General features: G+C 41.6%; 1 protein-coding gene across 5 annotated transcripts; it reads right to left on the minus strand.

Moving 5' to 3' along the window:
- Positions 1-394: 394 nt before the first annotated feature.
- Positions 395-18,986, minus strand: uso1 (USO1 vesicle transport factor). Of its 5 annotated transcripts, XM_071911823.2 has the most exons (26): positions 18,765-18,986; positions 17,889-17,975; positions 17,113-17,177; positions 16,791-16,867; positions 16,473-16,484; positions 15,288-15,388; positions 15,083-15,185; positions 14,749-14,804; positions 14,466-14,586; positions 14,123-14,301; positions 13,869-14,009; positions 13,619-13,707; positions 10,819-10,973; positions 9,841-10,046; positions 9,567-9,587; positions 6,809-6,919; positions 6,109-6,227; positions 5,712-5,893; positions 5,457-5,578; positions 5,156-5,294; positions 4,246-4,412; positions 3,979-4,044; positions 3,652-3,750; positions 3,434-3,538; positions 2,847-3,062; positions 395-1,950 (listed from the first exon to the last, which is right to left on the minus strand). In XM_071911823.2, exons 1-26 carry the CDS (start codon positions 18,828-18,830, stop codon positions 1,870-1,872), a joined length of 2,886 nt encoding a protein of 961 aa, XP_071767924.2. In that variant the 5' UTR covers positions 18,831-18,986; the 3' UTR covers positions 395-1,869. The 5 variants fall into 5 exon arrangements, with proteins under 5 accessions (XP_071767924.2, XP_071767934.2, XP_078138722.1 ...); XM_071911833.2 differs by lacking the exon at positions 16,473-16,484; XM_078282596.1 differs by lacking the exon at positions 9,567-9,587.
- Positions 18,987-20,029: the final 1,043 nt, after the last annotated feature.

Consider the following 20,029-nt stretch of genomic DNA (forward strand, 5'->3'; position numbering starts at 1 on the left):
GTGTCTGTCCAGCCCTCAGAGAACTGGCTAATGGCGTGGAAAGCCAGGGAGTGTGCCTTGGCAAGTGGGCATGGCTGTGTGGCACAGGAGATGTTTGCTGCATGAGAATTGCTCACACTGCTTCCAGCGCTTTTAAGTGTGGTTTACCAGAACCAGGTGTGAAGCACCTTATCGCTCTGCCCATTCCCCAGAGGCGCAGTGGTCGAATACTTCAGAGTGTTAATTGGGCAGAGGTGTCTTCGTAAACATACTTGTGGGCTCGCTTATGCAGCCTCCTCATGTGTATAAATCAAAACAACTTTTCTGAGATGGGCTTTGATGAAAACTGCACAAAAACATTATTGCTGTTAATCAACCAAAAATGTTGTGTCATCCAGAAACAATTCAGCTTGAATTTAATTAGCGAGTGTCAACAAAAATCCAAAACTCACTGACTCCTCCATAGTAAATCGCAGTTTTGTGATACAACAGTAACCTGGAAAACATTTCAGTTTGTCGTGTTATCTTTATGCTTTAACTAGGAAATTAAGATGAAAATCTGACTGAGGTTTCTTTTTTTCCCATTAAAGCCCTGGGAAACCACAAGAGGGGCCTTGCAATGATTAAATCCATCATCTTCAAAGCAGCAAAGGTGGACCAGGGTCAGCATAATAACTTGATTGTGTAATATCTGCTCACAATGTGGCTTAATGAGAAAACATGTTTTCCAGGTGTCCGGTAAAGCAAGCAGCATGGCAAGAAGTCTGCATTGTTGGTTTATCAATGTGTCTTTTCATCAATGTATAGCCATTATGTTTTATAATATTTAATACATTCAGAGATTAACATTGCTGAATAGAAACATATCTAGGTCTTAATGTAGATTTCGTAAAGCCAATTTACATGTGCCGTAAATATCTACAATTTATTCCCCCAGGTGTACAGATTGATAGATTCTTTATTCATTTCAATGTGGCTCATAAATTGATAAGTTACACAATATCATACAGAAGCTGAATGCCAGAACTGGACAAAAAGTTGCAAAAATATCTTTTTTGTCTTTACATCTTTTCTGTCAGTGTTTTGCAGCATATTGTAGAGCAGTATGTTGTGGCATCAAAGTGAAATGGAACAACTTTGAGTGTTGAAATACTGTAACACACTGAGCTTGTTGAATTGATTGGGTGTAAAAGGAGACAGGGTATTTGCAAATTCAAGGTATTGGGTTGTGGCCAAAGTAATAGCACAGTGACATTTTGAAACACAGGTGACTCTATTAGTGTAGGTGTGCATGAGAGGATGGAGGTGCACCGTACGCCTGGCACGTGCAGCAGAGCAGCATGGGAAAGGCCGGCTTGATGGGCTCTCCAGCACAACTGTGATAACAACGGGTACAATATCAAATCTGTTCATAGTTGCTTTTGCTACATTTTAATCCCCCTCTCTCTAAATTTTCAGATGACTCTCGAAAGTGGCTACATTATGTGTTAAAATGAAAACTAGCTTTTTTGAATTGCTAACTAAATGACAACAACACACTACAGTAAACACAAATCCATGAGTGTCTCCTAGGCTGAGTAGCAGAGATGAATGCACTGAGAAAGTCATTTCTTTTTAGTTGTCATTGAAAATTGAATCCATGGAAATCACCCCATCTTGGAATAAAATGTACAAACAATTAAAATGGACATAATGGTGATGTGAATGGGTCGGGGAGGGAGGGGGGTGGGGGGTGAAAAAGAAAAATGAAGATAGCATGGCAGCTGGCAATAGAAACTGCTTCAATATTAGTCCTATCCTTCAGTTTCTGTGTTAGGACCCACCCAACAATGTCTTTTTTTGCCTTTTGTCAGCCATATTTCCATCTCTCTCTCTCCCTTCAATGTTTCTCTAGTCCTCATTCTCTTCATCATCCTCCTCGTCATCATCGTCTGTTTGGTCCCTGGCATCAAGGTCGTCTTCATCTTCAACCTGTAAGGAAAGGGTCACAGTCTAACTAGGGCAAAAACAGACAAAGCACAGCTAAGTGGTTTGGACACAAAGCAGTCTTTGTAGTTATTGCACTATAGTAAGGCTCACTGATCAGGACATCAAGCTCAGCACTACCACTACACCACTACTACCGCTGAATGGTTAAGACAACAAGAGCATCATTGTTACTAACACTAAAACACAGAAAATTGATCTGAATTTCAGACTCCCACACTGATCAGTAAACTGAACAGATATACTGAATGAAAAATCCATTTATGCAAAGATATAGATAGATATGTTTGTTAGAGACGACTCTCATCCTTTATTCTCTCAGTTTGAGCTGATGAACTCTGGGAGGCATTATAGGGTGATAATGCACTTTTATATGCTCTTGTGTATCTTTTAGTGTCTCTTTGTATGCACGTTTTGTGTGATTTTATGTACTGTCTTGATTTTATGTAATGCCTGTGAGCCAAAGACAATTTTCCACCTCGCGTGGACAATAAAGTTATATCGTATCGTTTTTAAATTAATAAATTAATCATTAACCGTGTGCTACAGTTGACATTTTCTAGTTGAAAAAGAAAATTAATCTGCAAATTATCGTATGGAATATTTCAAATATGTTATTCATAGTTTGTTCTATCTCTGTATTTCAATATCATCCAGTCGACCCAGCATTTCCCTAGTCTATACAACCTCCATGGCCAAGGTTTGGATAAGCGAGTTTCTACAACAGTAAGGACACTCAGTACTGATAAAATGACGGTCAGTGTTGAAACTCAAGGGAATAACTTTTTCCCCTGATTAGGTCAGGCAGGAAAAATACAATATTTAAACCAAAATTGTTCAATTCTGTGACCATAAGGTCAAAGGTGAGATAGTTTGTGTACCGTTTCTCCCAGGTCTTTGAGTCTCTGCTTGAGGCTGTGGATCTTCTGGTCCTGGTCTGCTAGCAGCATCAGCAGGTCGTCCTGCTCCTTCTTGGACTCTTGCACCTCTGTTTGCAGCTTGGCCTTCTCCGTCTGCAGGATGGCCACCGTGCTGGTGGCCGAAGCCAGCTGCTGCTCCAGCCCCGCCCGGCCCTCCGACAGGCTCCTCGCCTCCTCCTGGGCCGAGGAAAGGAGGGAGAGAAGGAAGAGAAGGGGGGAAAGGAACAGCAGACGGCAGATGGTGGGTGTGGAAGATGACGATGAATAGAAGGATAATGGAAAGAGACAATAGTGTAAGAAGCCTGAAATCTCTCTGCATTAACACTGAACATAATCATGCAGAGGTTTGCTTTCACTGCCCTTCCTGGAGATGTAAGATGAGAGCTCAGAAAAAGAAGCCCCAACATTTGATGAATAATTAAATGATTTCAAAAAGGTCAGAGCCCACTAGTGTTGTATGAATAATAGAGGGACATCGAGGTGAGATGATGCAGTGCTTTACAGAGCAGTGCCAAACAGAGATGTTAGTGAACGGATAAGGTGCAGACCTGGAGTCTCTCTGTCTCAGAAGTCTGTGCTGCAAGCCTGCTCTCTAGTTCTGCCACCTTGGCCGTGTCTGTCGAGCCTTCACTGCCGGGGGCCGCATCCAAGGACTGGGAGAAGAGAGGGAGAGGCGCCATTAGAAAGGAAAGCCATTCATTCAAGTACCCGCTGAGCGTTATGGGGTATTTATGCCACATTAATGATGTATTCAGACAGTACTTACCCCAGCTTCAGCTCTCCTGAGCAGTTCTTGTCTCTCTGTCTGCAGTCGGTTGATCTCTGCCAACTGGGACTGGACTTGATTCCTCAGTGCCTCCAGTTCCTGGGACAAACAACAAATTTAGCACCAACACTTGCAAAAATACATATAATACACACATGCATTGTTTCAAAATAAGATACATGCTGTGTATTGCACAGTACAGCACAAATAGGCATCAGACAAGTCAGTTTTACGCTCATTAGCTTTTCAATGACTTATACATGAGAGAAACAGTACGTGCCACAGTCAAATTGGGTTAAGGGAACAGTGTATAATGATCAATCCCACCTTCAGTAGTTCTGTGTTGTCTGACCCTCCTGCTGTACCTTCTGCTGTCGGCACCGCCTCTGATCTCTACAGAATAACACACATTAGCGAATATACGACACGCTCCATTAGTCAGCATTAGTGATCCGCTATAATCTCATTTTTACTGTGACGAGATTAAAGTAAAACTCTAGATACAGTTGTAATTATAAGATAATCATCAGAAACAGAAGCAAACATCTGCTCTCTGTCTCACAAAGGCACACACACACACAAATATATACTGACCAGGGTGTTGATGAGTGTGTCTTTGTCACCGAGCTGCGTCTGGAGGAGTGTGTGTTGCTTGCGCAGCTCCTCCACCTCTTCTCGAAGCTGTGTGAGCTCCTCTGTCTGAAGCCCATTGACATGGGAGCCGTCCCCCTGGGTGTTGGCCTGACTCTGGTTATCCTTACCTGGATTTACAACCAAAACACACACGCTGACTGTCTATTAAATTGTCAGATTCAGTGGGAAATGTGATGTAAATGTTGACATTACACTATCTAGTAGGTGTCATAGGTTATGCTTACATGCACACAATACTACAGTTACTGTGAATAATCAGATTAAGACAATAGTTTAGGTAGTTTGACATCTTAGGTAGATAGTTTGGGTTAGTCTGCTTGGATTAAGGCATTTGCATGGCAATAGCTAGGGCTGGGAATATTGCCTCAATCTGGTTAAAATCAGATTATCAGTGTGCATGTAAATGTACCCATTGTTAACTCACATTGGTCTCTTCAAAAATGCATTTTAGTATCCATCAAAAAAGAAATGCATCTCTTCTTCTGCTAAATTGTATTCTCGGTCTTTATGGAAGAGACAGGCTTGCTTCCATTTTTTCCTAATAAGGTTTTCTTGGGAGTTTTTCCTTGTATGCTTCAAGGGTCTAAGGTTGGTGGTGCCAGGTAGGTTAGGCTATGTAGGATAGGTAGGCTTGCTATGTCTTTTGCTTGTGCTTCGTTCTGCTTCCTTGTGTTTGACTTACATCATTCTGTTCTACGATTAATTGTTCATTGTCTGTCAAGTCCTTTGAGACATGCTTGTGATGAAGGGCTACATAAATAAATGAATGAATGATCTGAACTTGGAACAAAACACATTTCACTTGTGATCCAAAAGATTGGTGCAGTCATGAACAGTAAGGTGAACCCACCTAATTTCAGCTTGAGGATGTTGTACTGGTCTTTGTGCTGCTGGATCTGGGCCAGCTGCTGGGTGATCGTGGTCTGCATCTGTTCATTCTGCGATGACGCGGACGTTACCTGCTCTTTCAGCTCCTGGATCTGAGAATCCTGGGGGAACATCACAGAATGGAAATAAAACAGTGAACAGGAGAATATACAGTGTCTGTGTTTTTTGCAAATGTATCTCTTTGTTTTAACTATCAACACACACATGAAAAACCACATGCAGGATCAAAAGTGTGTGTGTGTGCGTGTTTGAAGTATGTTTACCTGTTCTCTGATCAGCTCTTTGTACTGAGTCACAATGCTGTCGTGCTGCTCCAACGTCTTCTTCACCTCCTCCTCCTTCTTCTCCTCCTCGCTGGACTTGTGTACTGCTTTCGTTATCACACCTGCGTAGAGGAGAGGAGGACATAATTTTAAAAACCCCATTCAACAACGTCACTGACCTAACAACACGACCCCATGATGGGATTAGGGTCGGGAATAGGTATTACTGGCTGTGAGGCAAAGTGGTCGACTGACCCTCCAGCTCTTTGACCAGCTTGGTGAACTCGTGGTCGAACAGCATCTGCTCTGGAGAGGGGAAGACGGGCTGCGGTTTCTGGGCGGCGCGGGAGTACAGCTCGTGTTTGGTGATGAAGCCCAACTTCTCCACAAAGTTCTCCTTCCCAATGCGCTTCTCAATCAGCTGCTTCAGCTTTTCTCTGAAGAGGACAGGGAAGGGGTTAAAGAGGCCATGGCTTGTTGACGATTTGATACAGTTAACAGTTTGTGTTAAAAGTCTGTGCCATAGATCGATGCAACATCTGTGCGCGTATACAACAACACAAATGTAGACAATATCAGAGAGATTCTAAAATATTGCTTCTTTTCAACGTGTGTGAGCTGAGTGAAAGACACAAGTGTGCTGGTGTCTTACTTGGTGTAGTTCTCCAGTGAGTTGTCATTGTAGTAGATGCAGATGCCGAGGAGCAGGGCACACAGACCCTGCACCAGCCGCTCATCCTCTCCCAGGTTCTCTGAGATCTGACCTGTCAGCTTTAGGAGTCACCAAGTTAAGGATCAACTCACCTGGGAGTGGAATGTGATGTTCCCTTTCTCACAGAGGACAAGGCTTTGGCAGAGGCAACTATATATATATATAAATATATATATATTTATTACACAGTCAGGGTGTCTATCGGTTCTTTAGCTTTGGACAACCTGTGTGTACTTAAAAATGCAGAAATGTGTGGGTGGGTGCGAAATAGCAATAATTCTATATCACTGCTGTTGTGTGGCAACCTATTACATTTAGTTTTTGGTGTGTTTTATTTTGTTTGCATGAATTTAATTATATAGTGCTAAATTTGTTGAGTTAGTTTCATGTCCCTGGGCCCTTAAAACCGCCTGCAGAATTTTAAAAATGTGCAGTTGTCAAACCGAATGAGAAAATCTTCCTGAATTCCTGAAAAGTTAACTTTTTTGGTAATACAAAGTCCTCATCTGACAGCAGTATTGTGAATATTGCATAACACCAGTTGAAGTCATAGACAGTGCAGCAATAAAACTCTATGGGTAGATGCAGAAGTTTAGCATAACGAAATGGAATGACAGCTTGTCAGCTGGTTGAAGGATACGAAAGGAACATTGTCCTGATTATGTAGAAAGTGTGTGACAGCAATAGGACAGTTGCTGATCCATGTACACAGCAGCATGAGGAGGCCCACCCTGGTCTGCACTTTGCTGCCCTGTTGAGCACAACAGAAACCAACAGACATGTCAACATGCTTTCCAATAGACTGGGAATGAGAGTGAAAATGGTGATAAAGATCTGAAGTCCCCTGAACAGGGAACATTTAGAGAGCCTGCTAAAAACAAAAACAAGATGTAGGACCTGAGACCATGGAGAACCAGATGTTCCCCATGGGAGGTTTAGTCCTAGATCCCAATTGATCATGTCCTGTATTAGAACAAATCCTGAACAGAGAGATTTAGATTAAATCAAATTAATTGCAAACGCCTGTCCAAAACTCTGATCTCTGATTAGATAGGCCTTTTCTTAGAAAGACCATTCATCGTCAATAATGTTGTTCAGCAACAGTTCTAGTCATTTCTTTAACGAGCAATTTGCAGCGTGACACATTTGATTTAATTCAGGCAAAAAAACAAGGCCAACAAGATTACTGCCCTTGGAAAAAAAAAAACAGGCGCTGGGAAAATGGCAGCAAAACTATGCTTAAATATGAGCTGGCTTAAAAATGAGGCATCAATTTTGTTGGCACATTGTAATATTTCTAACAATGACTTTTTTCCCCCTGCAAACTTGCTGAGAGGGAAAAAAACATTGCATCTGACATTGCATCATCCCCCCGACAAAATAAGTAACTGACAGAGTAAATCCATCCATGCCATGTGTTTAAACAGCAGTACCTCAACAACGTCAAACCATTAGTAGTTAATGAGGTTATCACAAACAAGAAACAACTGGGATACAATCAAAATTAATAAGTTCAAACGGTGTTAGGTCGACCATGGCATGCAGTCCTGTAGTAGGAGAATCAGTTCTGAAAGTCTGAAAACCTAATCTTAACACTCAGACATCAGGTAGCCACCAGGGACACCAAGTGATATGCTACTTTTGAGTTTACGAGCAAATCAGGTAACACAAATTTAGCTTAATGCAATTTCTTTTAGCAATATTTCCTTTAGTGGTTTACAATTTTCATCCTGAGCCTGAACAGAGTGATTGATAACCTTTTCTAATGAAAATTATTGGAAATCTCAAGCTAATGCATTGTTGCGTTTCCAGCTAACAGCTCATGCAAGGCAAAAGCAACTTTTGTGCTCTTTACAAAATGAAGAGTTGAGTCAAATTATAATAATAAAAATGTGGCATAAAAATGATCATGCAATTCCATGAGAAAAACTTTGAGGGACAGGTGAGAGAGGTTTAGGAACTACAATAGATTGCATAGATTGCATCCTATTTTTTTTTCTTAGCAAAAGAATGCTTTCTATGGTCATAAACTTATGGGCACATATGGCAGCAAGCAGTTATGCAATTCTGGACAATTTCTCTCGATGAACTGTTGAGGAAAGGATGATCTTCATGGAGTTGAGATGTCAGCCGTTGAAACTTTATATAGACTGAGACTGCAGAGGCGGGTGGAATCAATAATAATAAAATGGTGCATTAATACCTAATGCACAACATGCTTTAAGAAGAGCAGACTTCTCTCCTATAGTGAAATGAAGGATGCCAAAAATAAATAAGTATGGCTCATACTGTATGAGCAATGTAAGATGCAGATAAAAACCTACCAGCATGGCAAACTACAGAAACTTAGGAAATCACCTTTTCAGATTTTATCTCCAATTGTGACGTGATGCATAAACAAATATTACAGAGAAGAAAAAAAAAAAAAAGAAGAAAGAAAAATGACCACAAGTATTAATTGAATTATCTTTGGCCCAGGTAAGAAGTTTCATACATTTCTCTGTTTGTGTGTATTATTGTGGTTAAAACAGACTAAAACTAGAGACTAAAGACTCTCTAGTCATTGAAACAACAAAAAGTGAGGTGAGAGAAATTAACTCTAGTCTCTAACTTCAAAACTAAGAAAAAAAATAATAATCAGGATTTATTCTCAGTTATAGTTTCTTAGTGAAAGCCACCAGTAGGTATATATATAATATATAATAATATATATAACTAAAACCCACTAGCTGAAACCATAGAGGAAATCCTCAAAATAAAAATATATGTTCTAAAAATATAAAAATATATAAAAAATATAAATAAAATATATGTAAATCTTAAGGCACCTGTGTTTGTGTACATAGTTTGCCACATAGAGAACAGGAGGAGAAACAACAGAGAACAAGAAAAGGCCCACAAAATGCTGCAGCACATCCCTCCAGAACAGTTAGGTAAGGCCTCATGGACCACAGCAAAGGGTCAAAGGTCAAAGTAGGGACTAACAGGTGCATAAGATAAGCATAGATAAAACTACAAAAAAATCAAAAACTGTTCCTTTTCTCCAACCCTCTATTGGGTGTTAACTTATGTACTTCTCCATATTGCAGTGGCAAAAGCGGTGTTATAGGCTTCGTCAAGCAACTTGCACCAATCAAGAGCTTTCAGATCTGTGCGGAGGAGAGCACCCGTGGGCCACCCTAATGAGGAAGAACGGGAAAACCGGGTCATAGCCATAGGTTAATTTAAGGACAAGGAAGGAAGGGTGGGGGTGCTGAACAGTAACAGGGAAGCCAGATCCCCCAGCAAACGGAACAAGGAGCCCCCTGCTACGGATGCCAAGCCAAAATAACCGGGACAGGTGCTGCCCAAACACACACACGCACACACAAATATACACACACACGCACATTACTCACCCGCCGGTTGATCTTATCACCCTGCAAAACCACAATAATGTGACACTGTTCTATTCAATTCAAAAACATCCAAAACCACCCCAACTGCAGTGCACCACTGCTCTAACACTTTAATTGTGTAACTGTGCATTTTGTGCAAAAACTGGTCCTGCTCTAACGCAACTCTTTAAATCCTGGCTACCCTTCGCCTTCAGTGACAGTTTGCAGTGCTGATGTAGCCTGTTAGCGTATCTCCCTCCATTATTCCAGTGTCACAGTTGGACTGTTAGTCTACCTGGGAGAGGATGTTGGTGCACTGCTGCAGCAGGGAGACGGGGGGCTTGCCCAGGCTGGTGGCCAGCTGCACCCTCAACAGCTGCTCCTTCTGGGTGAGGTTGTCCTGCAGGGCGTGCGCCAAGGCCACAGCGGCGCACCAGTTGGACAGGGAGTCTGCCGAGAACAGGCCCCCGCACAGCAGCTGGCCCGCAGAGATGGAGTTGGCTGGACAGGTGAATAAAAAGAATAAAACAATGGTGGAATCAGGTTGGATGAAACAGTGGTCTGTGAGTGTGGCACTTATTCTACAGGTCAGGTCCTGCTGTATTAGACTAGAAGTCAACTGGCACAAGATCCCTTGAATCCCAGCTGCTACAGGCCTAACTCCATTTTTATCAAAACTTTTATGGAAAGTCGTCTTTGTAGCTTTAATGGGTCCCCTATGTACAAACTGTCTAGAAACTAGGGGTGTAACGATTCAATGCAACGATTCAATTAAATTTAGATTCTTTCAGCAAAGCTTCAATGCATCATAAAATCTCACATTCTGCCCAGAATTCGATTAATTTCGATACTTACAAAAAGTATAATGACTCTACAAATGTAATTTGTAAAAAGTAACAACTGATTCTGAGTCAGCAATAATTACACATATGTAAACCTTACACCAAGGTACTAGTTCAAAGCATTACATTTATTTAAGGCAAAACCTAAAGCTTCAAACAATATCTCAGTGTTTCTATAGTATATTTTCAACAACTTTTTCTAGCCTACACCCTTTCCTCTGCAGAATAGAAAGCTCAAAAACACCTTAATGCAATATTAATTGATATTAATCCATCCCAACTTTCAAATCAATTCAGTTGGCTTTCCAGCTTAAATCAATGCTTTGCCATCCATCGATGCTTTTTTACACCGCTACTAGAAACACTTGACAGTCATAGCTAAACAGTAATTTATAACAGTGCTTTTGAAGTTCTCAGTTGGTGTAACTGACCATCGATGGTGGAGGGCAGCAGTGTGGCCACGATCTCCCCCTGGCCTTTCTGGTTCTTGTAGAGGAAACACTGGAAGCAGTAGAGAACTGCACAGCGAAGCACAAATGGTTGTCTCTCATTGACCATGGACATGAGCAGCACCACGATGGCTGGTCTGGGGACAGATGAGGAAGCGGGATCAGAAAGGAAGTTAAGTCAGGTGGACAGGGGGAAATTAAGATCACTGTTAAAGGAAGGCAACACTGCAACAGACATCTAATTTAGTAGCCCCTTATGCACACATAACAGAGTCAGTGCTTCAGGTTGGAAATACAAACTCTGCTCGGGTATATTTGCTTTCCTAAGTCTGGGTCTCAGGATTTACTAAGTAAAAATTTCACCATGAATCCCAGTGCGGTGATTTTGAAAACTAGCCAGCCATTCTTGTATGAACCACAATGCACTGCAATTGAAGAGATTTTGCAAAGGAGGCAGCCAGCTGCTGTCACAAGTCAAGCAGCTAACACGAGGGCAGGCGTGGCTGGTAAAGGACAAAAGGGCTGGAGAGGCTGCAGTGACTGGTGGTGCATGAAGTAAGTTGATAACGAAGGTGCGCAAACATGAAGGGAGGCATAATTCCTAAATGATTAATGTTAGTAGTGAGGGAGAGTTGAAACCTATTCACTAAGTTTGATTGCTCTCAGGCACCAAAAATTAACCCGATCAGCCAGATGGTGGCGCTGCAAGACCTAGAATCAAAATGTTTTTTCCTCAGACTCCGTGGTTCAACACAAATCCACTGCACATACTGGTTTTCATTTCGGCCATGACAGTTTTTTGCCATTTTGAATTTTATGCACAATCTTTTTTTTCGCAATTTCTCCTGCAAAGTGGATCCAATCTCACATAGCATATGTGGGTGTCCTACTGTATATTAGGCTATTACACAGAATTTTGAGGGATGGGATTGCTGGTAGGGACAAAGGTGCTGGAGAGGCTACAGTGACTGGTGGTGCATGTGCGGATAGTGCACAGCCATGCCCACAGAGATTAATGAGTCTATGGTGCAGCAAATGGACTGTGCATAGTTTTTGGGTGAAACCATGGCTGACACTGAAGAACAGGGATCATTGTGCGTTACTCAATATCAAAGTTTTGATGCACACATGGACAGCAGCGTTTTAGAAACATTTGTCTGCACAACCAATAGGATACACTGGCGAAAGAGAAAGACACCAGCTGGACCAAGAGGGCAAATGGCAAACAAGTATGTCCAACTGGCTAAACTGTGCTAACTTGAGAAAATATAATACACAACATATACGTTGGTAATAATAAGCTGTTATGCATTACGAGAGGCAAATCCAAACAGTTGTTCAGTCTTGTTTCTATCAGCTAAGACATCTAAAAAAAAATTGATAATTTCTTTCCTTGTCTGACTTGTTCCCCATGTCTATATCTCATCTCACACTGACAACTGTAACTCTCTCTATTGTCATCTGCAACTTGTTCAGAATGCTGCAGCCAGACAATCAAAGTCTAGATTTATGACAAGAGGTGTTTGTGCCTTCGCTATCAAAGCACCTACACTTTGGAACCAATTGCCTGAAGCTTCATGACACATTTGATGTCATATCTAATGGCCGAAGTACGATTCAAAAGCAAAAGGAGGACAGACAAATTCAGGCTTCATGTTTACTGTAATGGATTACCTAGCTTGGGTTTGGAAGTTGTTTTTCTGTACTGTACAAACATTGGTATTATCGTTTAATTGATTGTGTGACACCATGCACACAGCCCATCTCAAACTGTAAAGATGTTCTCTGTGCTCATGTTCTTGAGAAATTCATTTTTGCTTATCTCACAGACCTCCTTCAGACTTACACTCCCTCTCGCTCCCTGCGGTCTTCATCAGCAGGCCTACTGGCTCTACCAACCATCAACCTCAGCACAATGGGTGCCAGGGCCTTCTCCTATGCTGCACCCAAACTTTGGAACTCCCTTCCCCCTCACATCCGCATACTGGACTCCATTACAGAATTCAAAACTGCTCTTAAAACCCATCTCTTTAAACTAGCTTACTCACTTCAACTGCATCAACTGCATCCTATTTTATACTACAATATCGATTTTTAACTCATTACTGAGCTATGCTCTGTTGCTTATTGCATGTCTTACTGTTGATTGTACTGATGTCTTATTACTGGTGCTCTGTTGTTTATTGTATGTTCTATTACTGATCTTATATGATGTAAGGTGATTGTACTGATGTCTTATTACTGGTGCTTTATTGTTTATTGTATGTTCTATTACTGATCTTATATGATGTAAGGTGACCTTGAGTGCCATGAAAGGCGCCATTAAATAAAATGTATTATTATTATTATTATTATTCTGTCCAACTCAACTTGGGAAGAACATTCTCCACAAGTACACAAGTATTGTGTACTTGTAATACAAGTATCGACTTGGCATTCTTGGATTTGAGAAACACCCCCATGTTTTTGACATAATGCCATTGGTGAGGTGTGTGTAGGGGTGTGTCTGGTGCTCAGTGTAGTGCAAGGCATGTTGGTAAACTGAGCCAGCAATTACAGGAAGCTGGACACTGTTTCTCCAAATTTCTCCCCACTCCGTTTGTAGCCAAACTGGTGCACAATCTAGGCTGTTATGAAATATATAGGCATGATTAAGCATGTTTATGTTGGTTAATCCTCCTGGTGTCATCTTCCTTTAAAAAGACAGCTGAATATGTGACAGCAGCACATCACTCACATTTATATTTTTGTTGTCATGCACATATTACTGAGTGCGTCTTACCTTGGTGGGTTTGAAGGAGCATTGACAGAAGCAAAGTAGTCCTGATTGACCTGTGAGCCACGGATAACCTCTGATACTGTGTTGATGGTCTGAAATGAGACGGCCAGATCACAACATGAACACAGTTTGTCTAAAAACTAAACAAATCTTCTGATTCCGGATCATAATGTGTTATTGGGTAAGAAACTTTTGTTCTCCATATTGACCAAGCTCAGTCTGTGCTATACTTTCTAGGCATTATTGTCATTACCTCAGTGAGGATGTCAGCAGGCACGCCAGTGGCCATGAGGATGGTACATAGCTGCTGCAGCAAGCCACACTGGTACATGGACTTCTGACAGCTGGAGGTGGCTCCAGGAGAATTCACTGGGGAGACCATGACTCGCACCAACTGGGATAAGGAAAGGAATATTGAGTAAGATTTAATTTGGCACAATATTCTATCATGTTCCATCTGATGAGTTGGTAATTACTTAACAGATCACAGTGACTGTCACTTGTTACCTGCAGCATTAGGTGGAGGTTGGTGACCTTCTGGGCAGACCAGCCGGAGTTATCATCGCCAACCTCGAACCAGGGCTTCATTCTCTGGATGTAGGAGCCCTCCTTGAAGAAGTTCTGGTTGGAGCTGTTGTTCTTCAGCAGGTTGAGCAGCAGCAGCAGGCAGTCCTCCACCACAATACCTGCACACAGGACACAGGATGGATGTCAGTTCAGAACAAAACAGACAATAATACAACCATTTTAATTATAGAAATCACATTACAAGGAGTAGGAATATATTTAAAAATTTTGCTTTGAAACTTGACTAAGCTACCATAATGATTTTTTTTTTTTTAGACAGTACCTCCGTCACTGCTGCCCTCCTCTGTGATGATATCTAGGAGACGCTCGAATGCATTCTCAAATGCCACAATTTTCTGAATGGCTGCATTGCCTTTGGTCAGCTGCTGCAGCAACAGCAAGCCCTGTTCAAAGGAGCCAAACAGACAAGGTGGTCATGTATCTCACAGATATTTGGTTATGAACATCAAGGACTGATATATGCATTTAACACCCTGTTTCACAATCATAATGTCAGAAGCGTTGTCTTAAGTTGAGCTTCAGTACAGGATAGGGCGAGTACTCACATCATTGCGAATTACTTCTCTAGAGTCTGCCAATAGGTCCATCAGCCTGGATACACCTGCAGGGGGCAAAATAGACCAGACTATTAAACACTACTAGTGGTCAAACATTTGGGCCATTTTGCTCTCAAGGATTTAATGATAAAGAGCGTGTTGCCCTGTTGAGTGGGTCATTTCCGTGTGAGAGTGATTGGCTTGAGAACTAAGAAATGGCTACAGTTAGAGGCTCAAGAACAGGGATGTATGTATGTTGATAAATAACTGAGTGTGAATAAGTCCTGAGTAAAATCCTGACATTATGAAACCAGTCAACTATGGGCTGGGGTGGCAAACTCACCCATAGGGCTGACTAGAATGACACCCTGGACCTGGGCACACTGGTTCTTCAGGAGGGCAGTCAACAACTTCACACCAGGCCACCGCACATGGAAGTCAAACTCCTGAAATCACACACACACACATACATACACACGTCTGACAATTGTGTAGAAAAATACAATAGAGACTGACTGCTTGCCGTTAAACCTAGAACAGCAGATTACCTCCAACAGAGTGAGCAGCAGCGTCACATTCTCAGAGTCCTGGATGAACTTGTCTGTAAACTGGGCACCCAGGTCATCTGCTTGCTTCTGGGCGTTCTCATCTGAGAAGGGCAATTAAAAGCTGAGATTAGAAACTACAGCAGAAGTCATCAATCTAGTTAATGAACCAATGGGTTTGTTCATAGCAATCAGCCTGAGTTAGACAGCGATGATTATCAGATCTGCGAATTGTCAAAAGCTCTTAACATGGTGTGATATAACTGTTATTTAATAAGGAGTATGTGAATCTGTCCAATAAATCTGTAAATGCTCAGGGTGACACTTGTGAACAAGCCTTCGGGGAGACTACAGTGTAAACACAGATGAGGGGAAAGCTGGGTGGGAGGGTAAACAGCACACAACAGTGGTTATTTTAATAAGGGGGTCTACTCTATGGAAGGAATAAAACACTCAGTGTAGGAAGAGCTGAGAGCTTTAGTGCGATGAGCTGGTCAACGACTCCATAAGACAAGTTTAAACTAACACTCACATTTACACAAGAGATTTCATCTGACCATAACACAAGAAAAACACACTTAAGAAGCTAAAAGGAAAACTATACACTTAAACTGCATAATTTCACCACAATAGTGCAACAGTAAAAAGAAGTGAGAAAACCAGACGAACATTGAGAGATGACTTAGTAACGGAGGCTTGTGACATTAGTGAAGCATTGTGGTTACCACCCAAACATTTAAGATCACTTCTCCAGTGCCAAGTCATTTTAGTAAAGTTAGTGGTCTAGTGCTACTATGGCTGCTAGGCTTCAGTACTGACCAGGCATGGACACATTCTTATGCTTCCCTGAGGCAGGGATAGGGGCTACTGCGTCTGCGAGGGTAGGGGGAAGAGGAAGTGTAAAGCCTCACCCAAAGCTAGCATCCATTTCAACTTGTAGATTCACTATCAGAATCAGTCATATGAGTTTCTTATTAAGACATGCCATGACAAAAAAACAATCAGAAGCACAGCCTTGTAATTCATCAGCTTTTTATAATCTGTGTGTTTTCTGTCTGGGCACAACAGGAGGTGGAAACAAGATTAATAATGTGCTCCTTTTCCACAACCCAACCAAGAAGAACCTATGATTTGTAAGTACTGCTGTTGGTTAGAGGGGGTGGCATCATGCACAGTCAAGAGTTTTACCTTCCGATTCATCTGTAGGGTTAAAACATGGAAGAGAAGAGAGAGACGAGAATCTTTACATAGCAGTCATTATCAGTGTAAAGAAGAGGGGCGTCCAAGTTGACTGGTGTCCAATTGACATGAATTGAAGTCGAATACACATGCTATGTAAGCAAACAGGACTTTGGCTTGGTCAGTCAAGAGCATATACTGAATCCACATTTACCCACAACATGGACTTTTCAAAGAAACGATTTATGCAGTTAAAAATAGAGGGCCGAGAATGAACACTCCAGGATTAAATGAATCATTTCTTATAGTTCTGGGCGGGCCTAATACCTTGCTCTTCCTCCTCATCATTGCAGATGATGTTGTACAGTGTGTCCAAAGCGTAGCCGAGGATTTCAGAGTCAGACCTGTGAATATTGGAGGAGGGAGGCAGAATATCAACAAAACATAGGTTGCATTGTTTACAGCGGTTTAAGTCAAATCAAATAATTTGATAAAAATCGATCACTGTATAACACTGACATGAATGCACCACATTACTTTACAAGAGCCATAAGGCAACATGATAAGCAGAAAGCTATTTTATAGCTAGTTTATAAAACAACACAATAACAAATAGCAGAGCCAAAACACATACACTGCATCTACATACCTGTCAGTTTGCAATATGTGAACCAAGTGATCCATTGCCTGTGTGCCAACTTCCATACGATATTTCTACAAAAAAAAAAAAAAAAGACATAAAAATAATGTTTTCAGGGGTGGTCATGCAGCTAAATTAAACAGAGAATTAATGGCCACATTAATTTAGTGTGCACCAAGTTAAATAACAATAATGTGCTTTGTGCTTCCTTTTATATAAGATAAAGGAAGTCTACACAACTGCCTCTGATGTCGTTAAAATGGAGAATAACAATCACTGTCTTTAGTTTTTCCGATGTGGGTTGTTTTCCCCTGTGTGTTAATGTGCAGCCCCATGCCTCCTAAACCCCTTATTCATGCCTGATAAACTAATTACTCATGGTTGATGGGGCGGCCAGTAACAACTCTGCCCATGACCGGAACTCAACCCTGTAGCAGTGATGCGAGTGGGCAGTGGGCTCTGTCAGTGACAGCTGCATTTCCATCAGCAGACTAGATCCCATTAATCAATAAAGTGCAATCTTATCTTAATGAGGCTTTGACAAATGACAGGCACGTCAGACAGACATGTAGGACAACATGACAAGGTGACAGAGGAAAAAAAAACATTCATAAATTTACCAACTGTTTACGTAGAATTTGAGGATGTAATATAGGAGCAGTATAAGGTTTTACTGTTTCTTTCTCCTTTGTCGGTTGCGAATTACTCCTGTCAACCTATTTTACATTATCTTTTCACAGATTTCCAATGCACCTTCTTTCTAATTATTTGCTATGATACATTACCTTAGAGAGGGACTTCAGAGCCCGGACAGCGTCCCTGCGGTCCTCCAGTAGTGTAGAAGAGGCCACACGGTCACACAACTTCTGGATCTGTCAATGACAAGAATCACATTTTTTGCATTTGTGCCTGACATACAACTATTTAAACAGCACATATTGCAGACTGACAGGGAAGGTATGCCAGTCATAATTCAATTATAACTTGAGCGTAAACATGCACGGTTCGCTGAAGCATGTATTGTGCATTCTGCAGGAGGGAAAGAGGACAAGCTTGTAATGGTCAAACCAGAAGAGGAGGAAAAGAGCAAAACAGGAATGTCAAGACACAAAGATCTGATTAGGTCGCCATTACTCTCCTGCAAGACAAACAATATGTCTGCACAAACAGTAGAGCACTGCACTGTGCATGGTTCTCATAGGTGGTGCTACACATTACTCTGCCACATGCTGGTGCTGGCAAAGGGACTGACAGCTGACATTACTAATAGCCCTTCCTGTCTGGCAAAGTAACACTTTCGACAGCGCTGGACTTGACATTATTCCTCCACTCATTATAAACGTAACTAAGACTGCCAACTAGTCATAGACACGGCACTAGCGACAGACAGCACCGCGGCTGACTGACAGATTTGCTGCGTTAGCTCGGCTTCTGACTGGCTGGTTGTTACTGCTCTCATTAGCTGAGGCTGGTGACTGGCAGGGCCCAGGGTCTCAGCATATCAATTTTTGGCAAATATAAACTCTTGTTGTAAAGACACACAGGTCTGGACATAACGGTAATAACTGTGTCGTGCGAGATTGGCCATTAAAGTGTGACCCAGGTAGAGAGCTAGCTAGCTGGCTAGCTAAAGTTAGCTGAACGTTAGCTCAGTTCCCTACCGTCTCCGCTCCGGACGGCTGTGGCCCGGCTGGCTGCCCACCCATCACTCCTCTGAAGAAGTTCATGTCTCTAGACGTCCTATTGATGCCGTATTCAAAATGTCTCTCGTCCTAAAGAAACCTTCAGACTCCCCTGTTGCTGTGTGGTGAATGTGGAAAGTGAAAAACGGTATGCAATATTGATTTTTACACTGTATACAACCTCCCCTACACCGACCCCGGAACTTCACGAATGTGAGGGCACTGCGCATGCGCGCAGACGTGGCGATACGTGGCTGATCAGCAGACAAGTGCATTCACTTATTTAAAGGGCAAGCTAATGCATCTCTATGTGCGATATGACCTATACACTGGGCAATTATAATGGAAGCGTCATGAAAATAAATACTGAAATATATATAGTGCGGTTACATCAATTATAAATAATATAATTAAAACTGAACAAGCATCGAACACATATTTAGATTAAAAAATAAAAAATAAAAAAAAGTTTAATTCACATACATATACTCTACAAACACTGATGTGTTACATCATGATTTTATTTAACTTGGTGCAGTTTAGGCCTATGTCAGTATTAGTTAATGATCACTGGTCAGGCCACATCACCATATAGGCTGTTGTAAGGTGACCACTCATATTCTAAGACAATTTTATGCATGTGGCCCAGGTCCCATCTATTATATGACTGCTTTCAATCTGGGTTCAACAACCAAGAAAGTTACTTAGTGCTGTTTAGTATGCAGCCTTCACCCCTTCTCTTCTCTCTGTGTCTCTCTCTACACCACACACACACAAACACACACACACACACACACACACGCATACAGTAAAACAAGCTGATTCCTGTACATGTATAGCACTTGGCACTGGGTGATTCTGATTCAGATGATAGCGTGGTGAGTTGGAAAGCCAACTATTGTAGCAATCTATTCTATTTGATGTTCTCATTTCACATGAATGATAATTACATGCAGTAATATCAAGTTGCTGATACAACTCATGTGAGTCAGAAACAAGCAATTGAATTTGCAAAACCATCAGTACTACGGGTGGGGAGAGAGATCCACCCCTCGTTTTAAAAGGCTTAACAGAGATCTACAGTAAACATTTTCTTTTAACAATGGAACTCCAGATAACTGCAGCAGCTCTGCTTGGTCTTCTGTGTCTACAGATATACAACACAGGTAAGTCTATTTTCAACCATTTCTAACAAGACATCTTCATGATACCATATTGTACAGAGAAAAGAGACTTTCTTATCA

Source organism: Centroberyx gerrardi, chromosome 3 (assembly GCF_048128805.1).
Source record: "Centroberyx gerrardi isolate f3 chromosome 3, fCenGer3.hap1.cur.20231027, whole genome shotgun sequence".
Taxonomy (NCBI): domain Eukaryota; kingdom Metazoa; phylum Chordata; class Actinopteri; order Beryciformes; family Berycidae; genus Centroberyx; species Centroberyx gerrardi.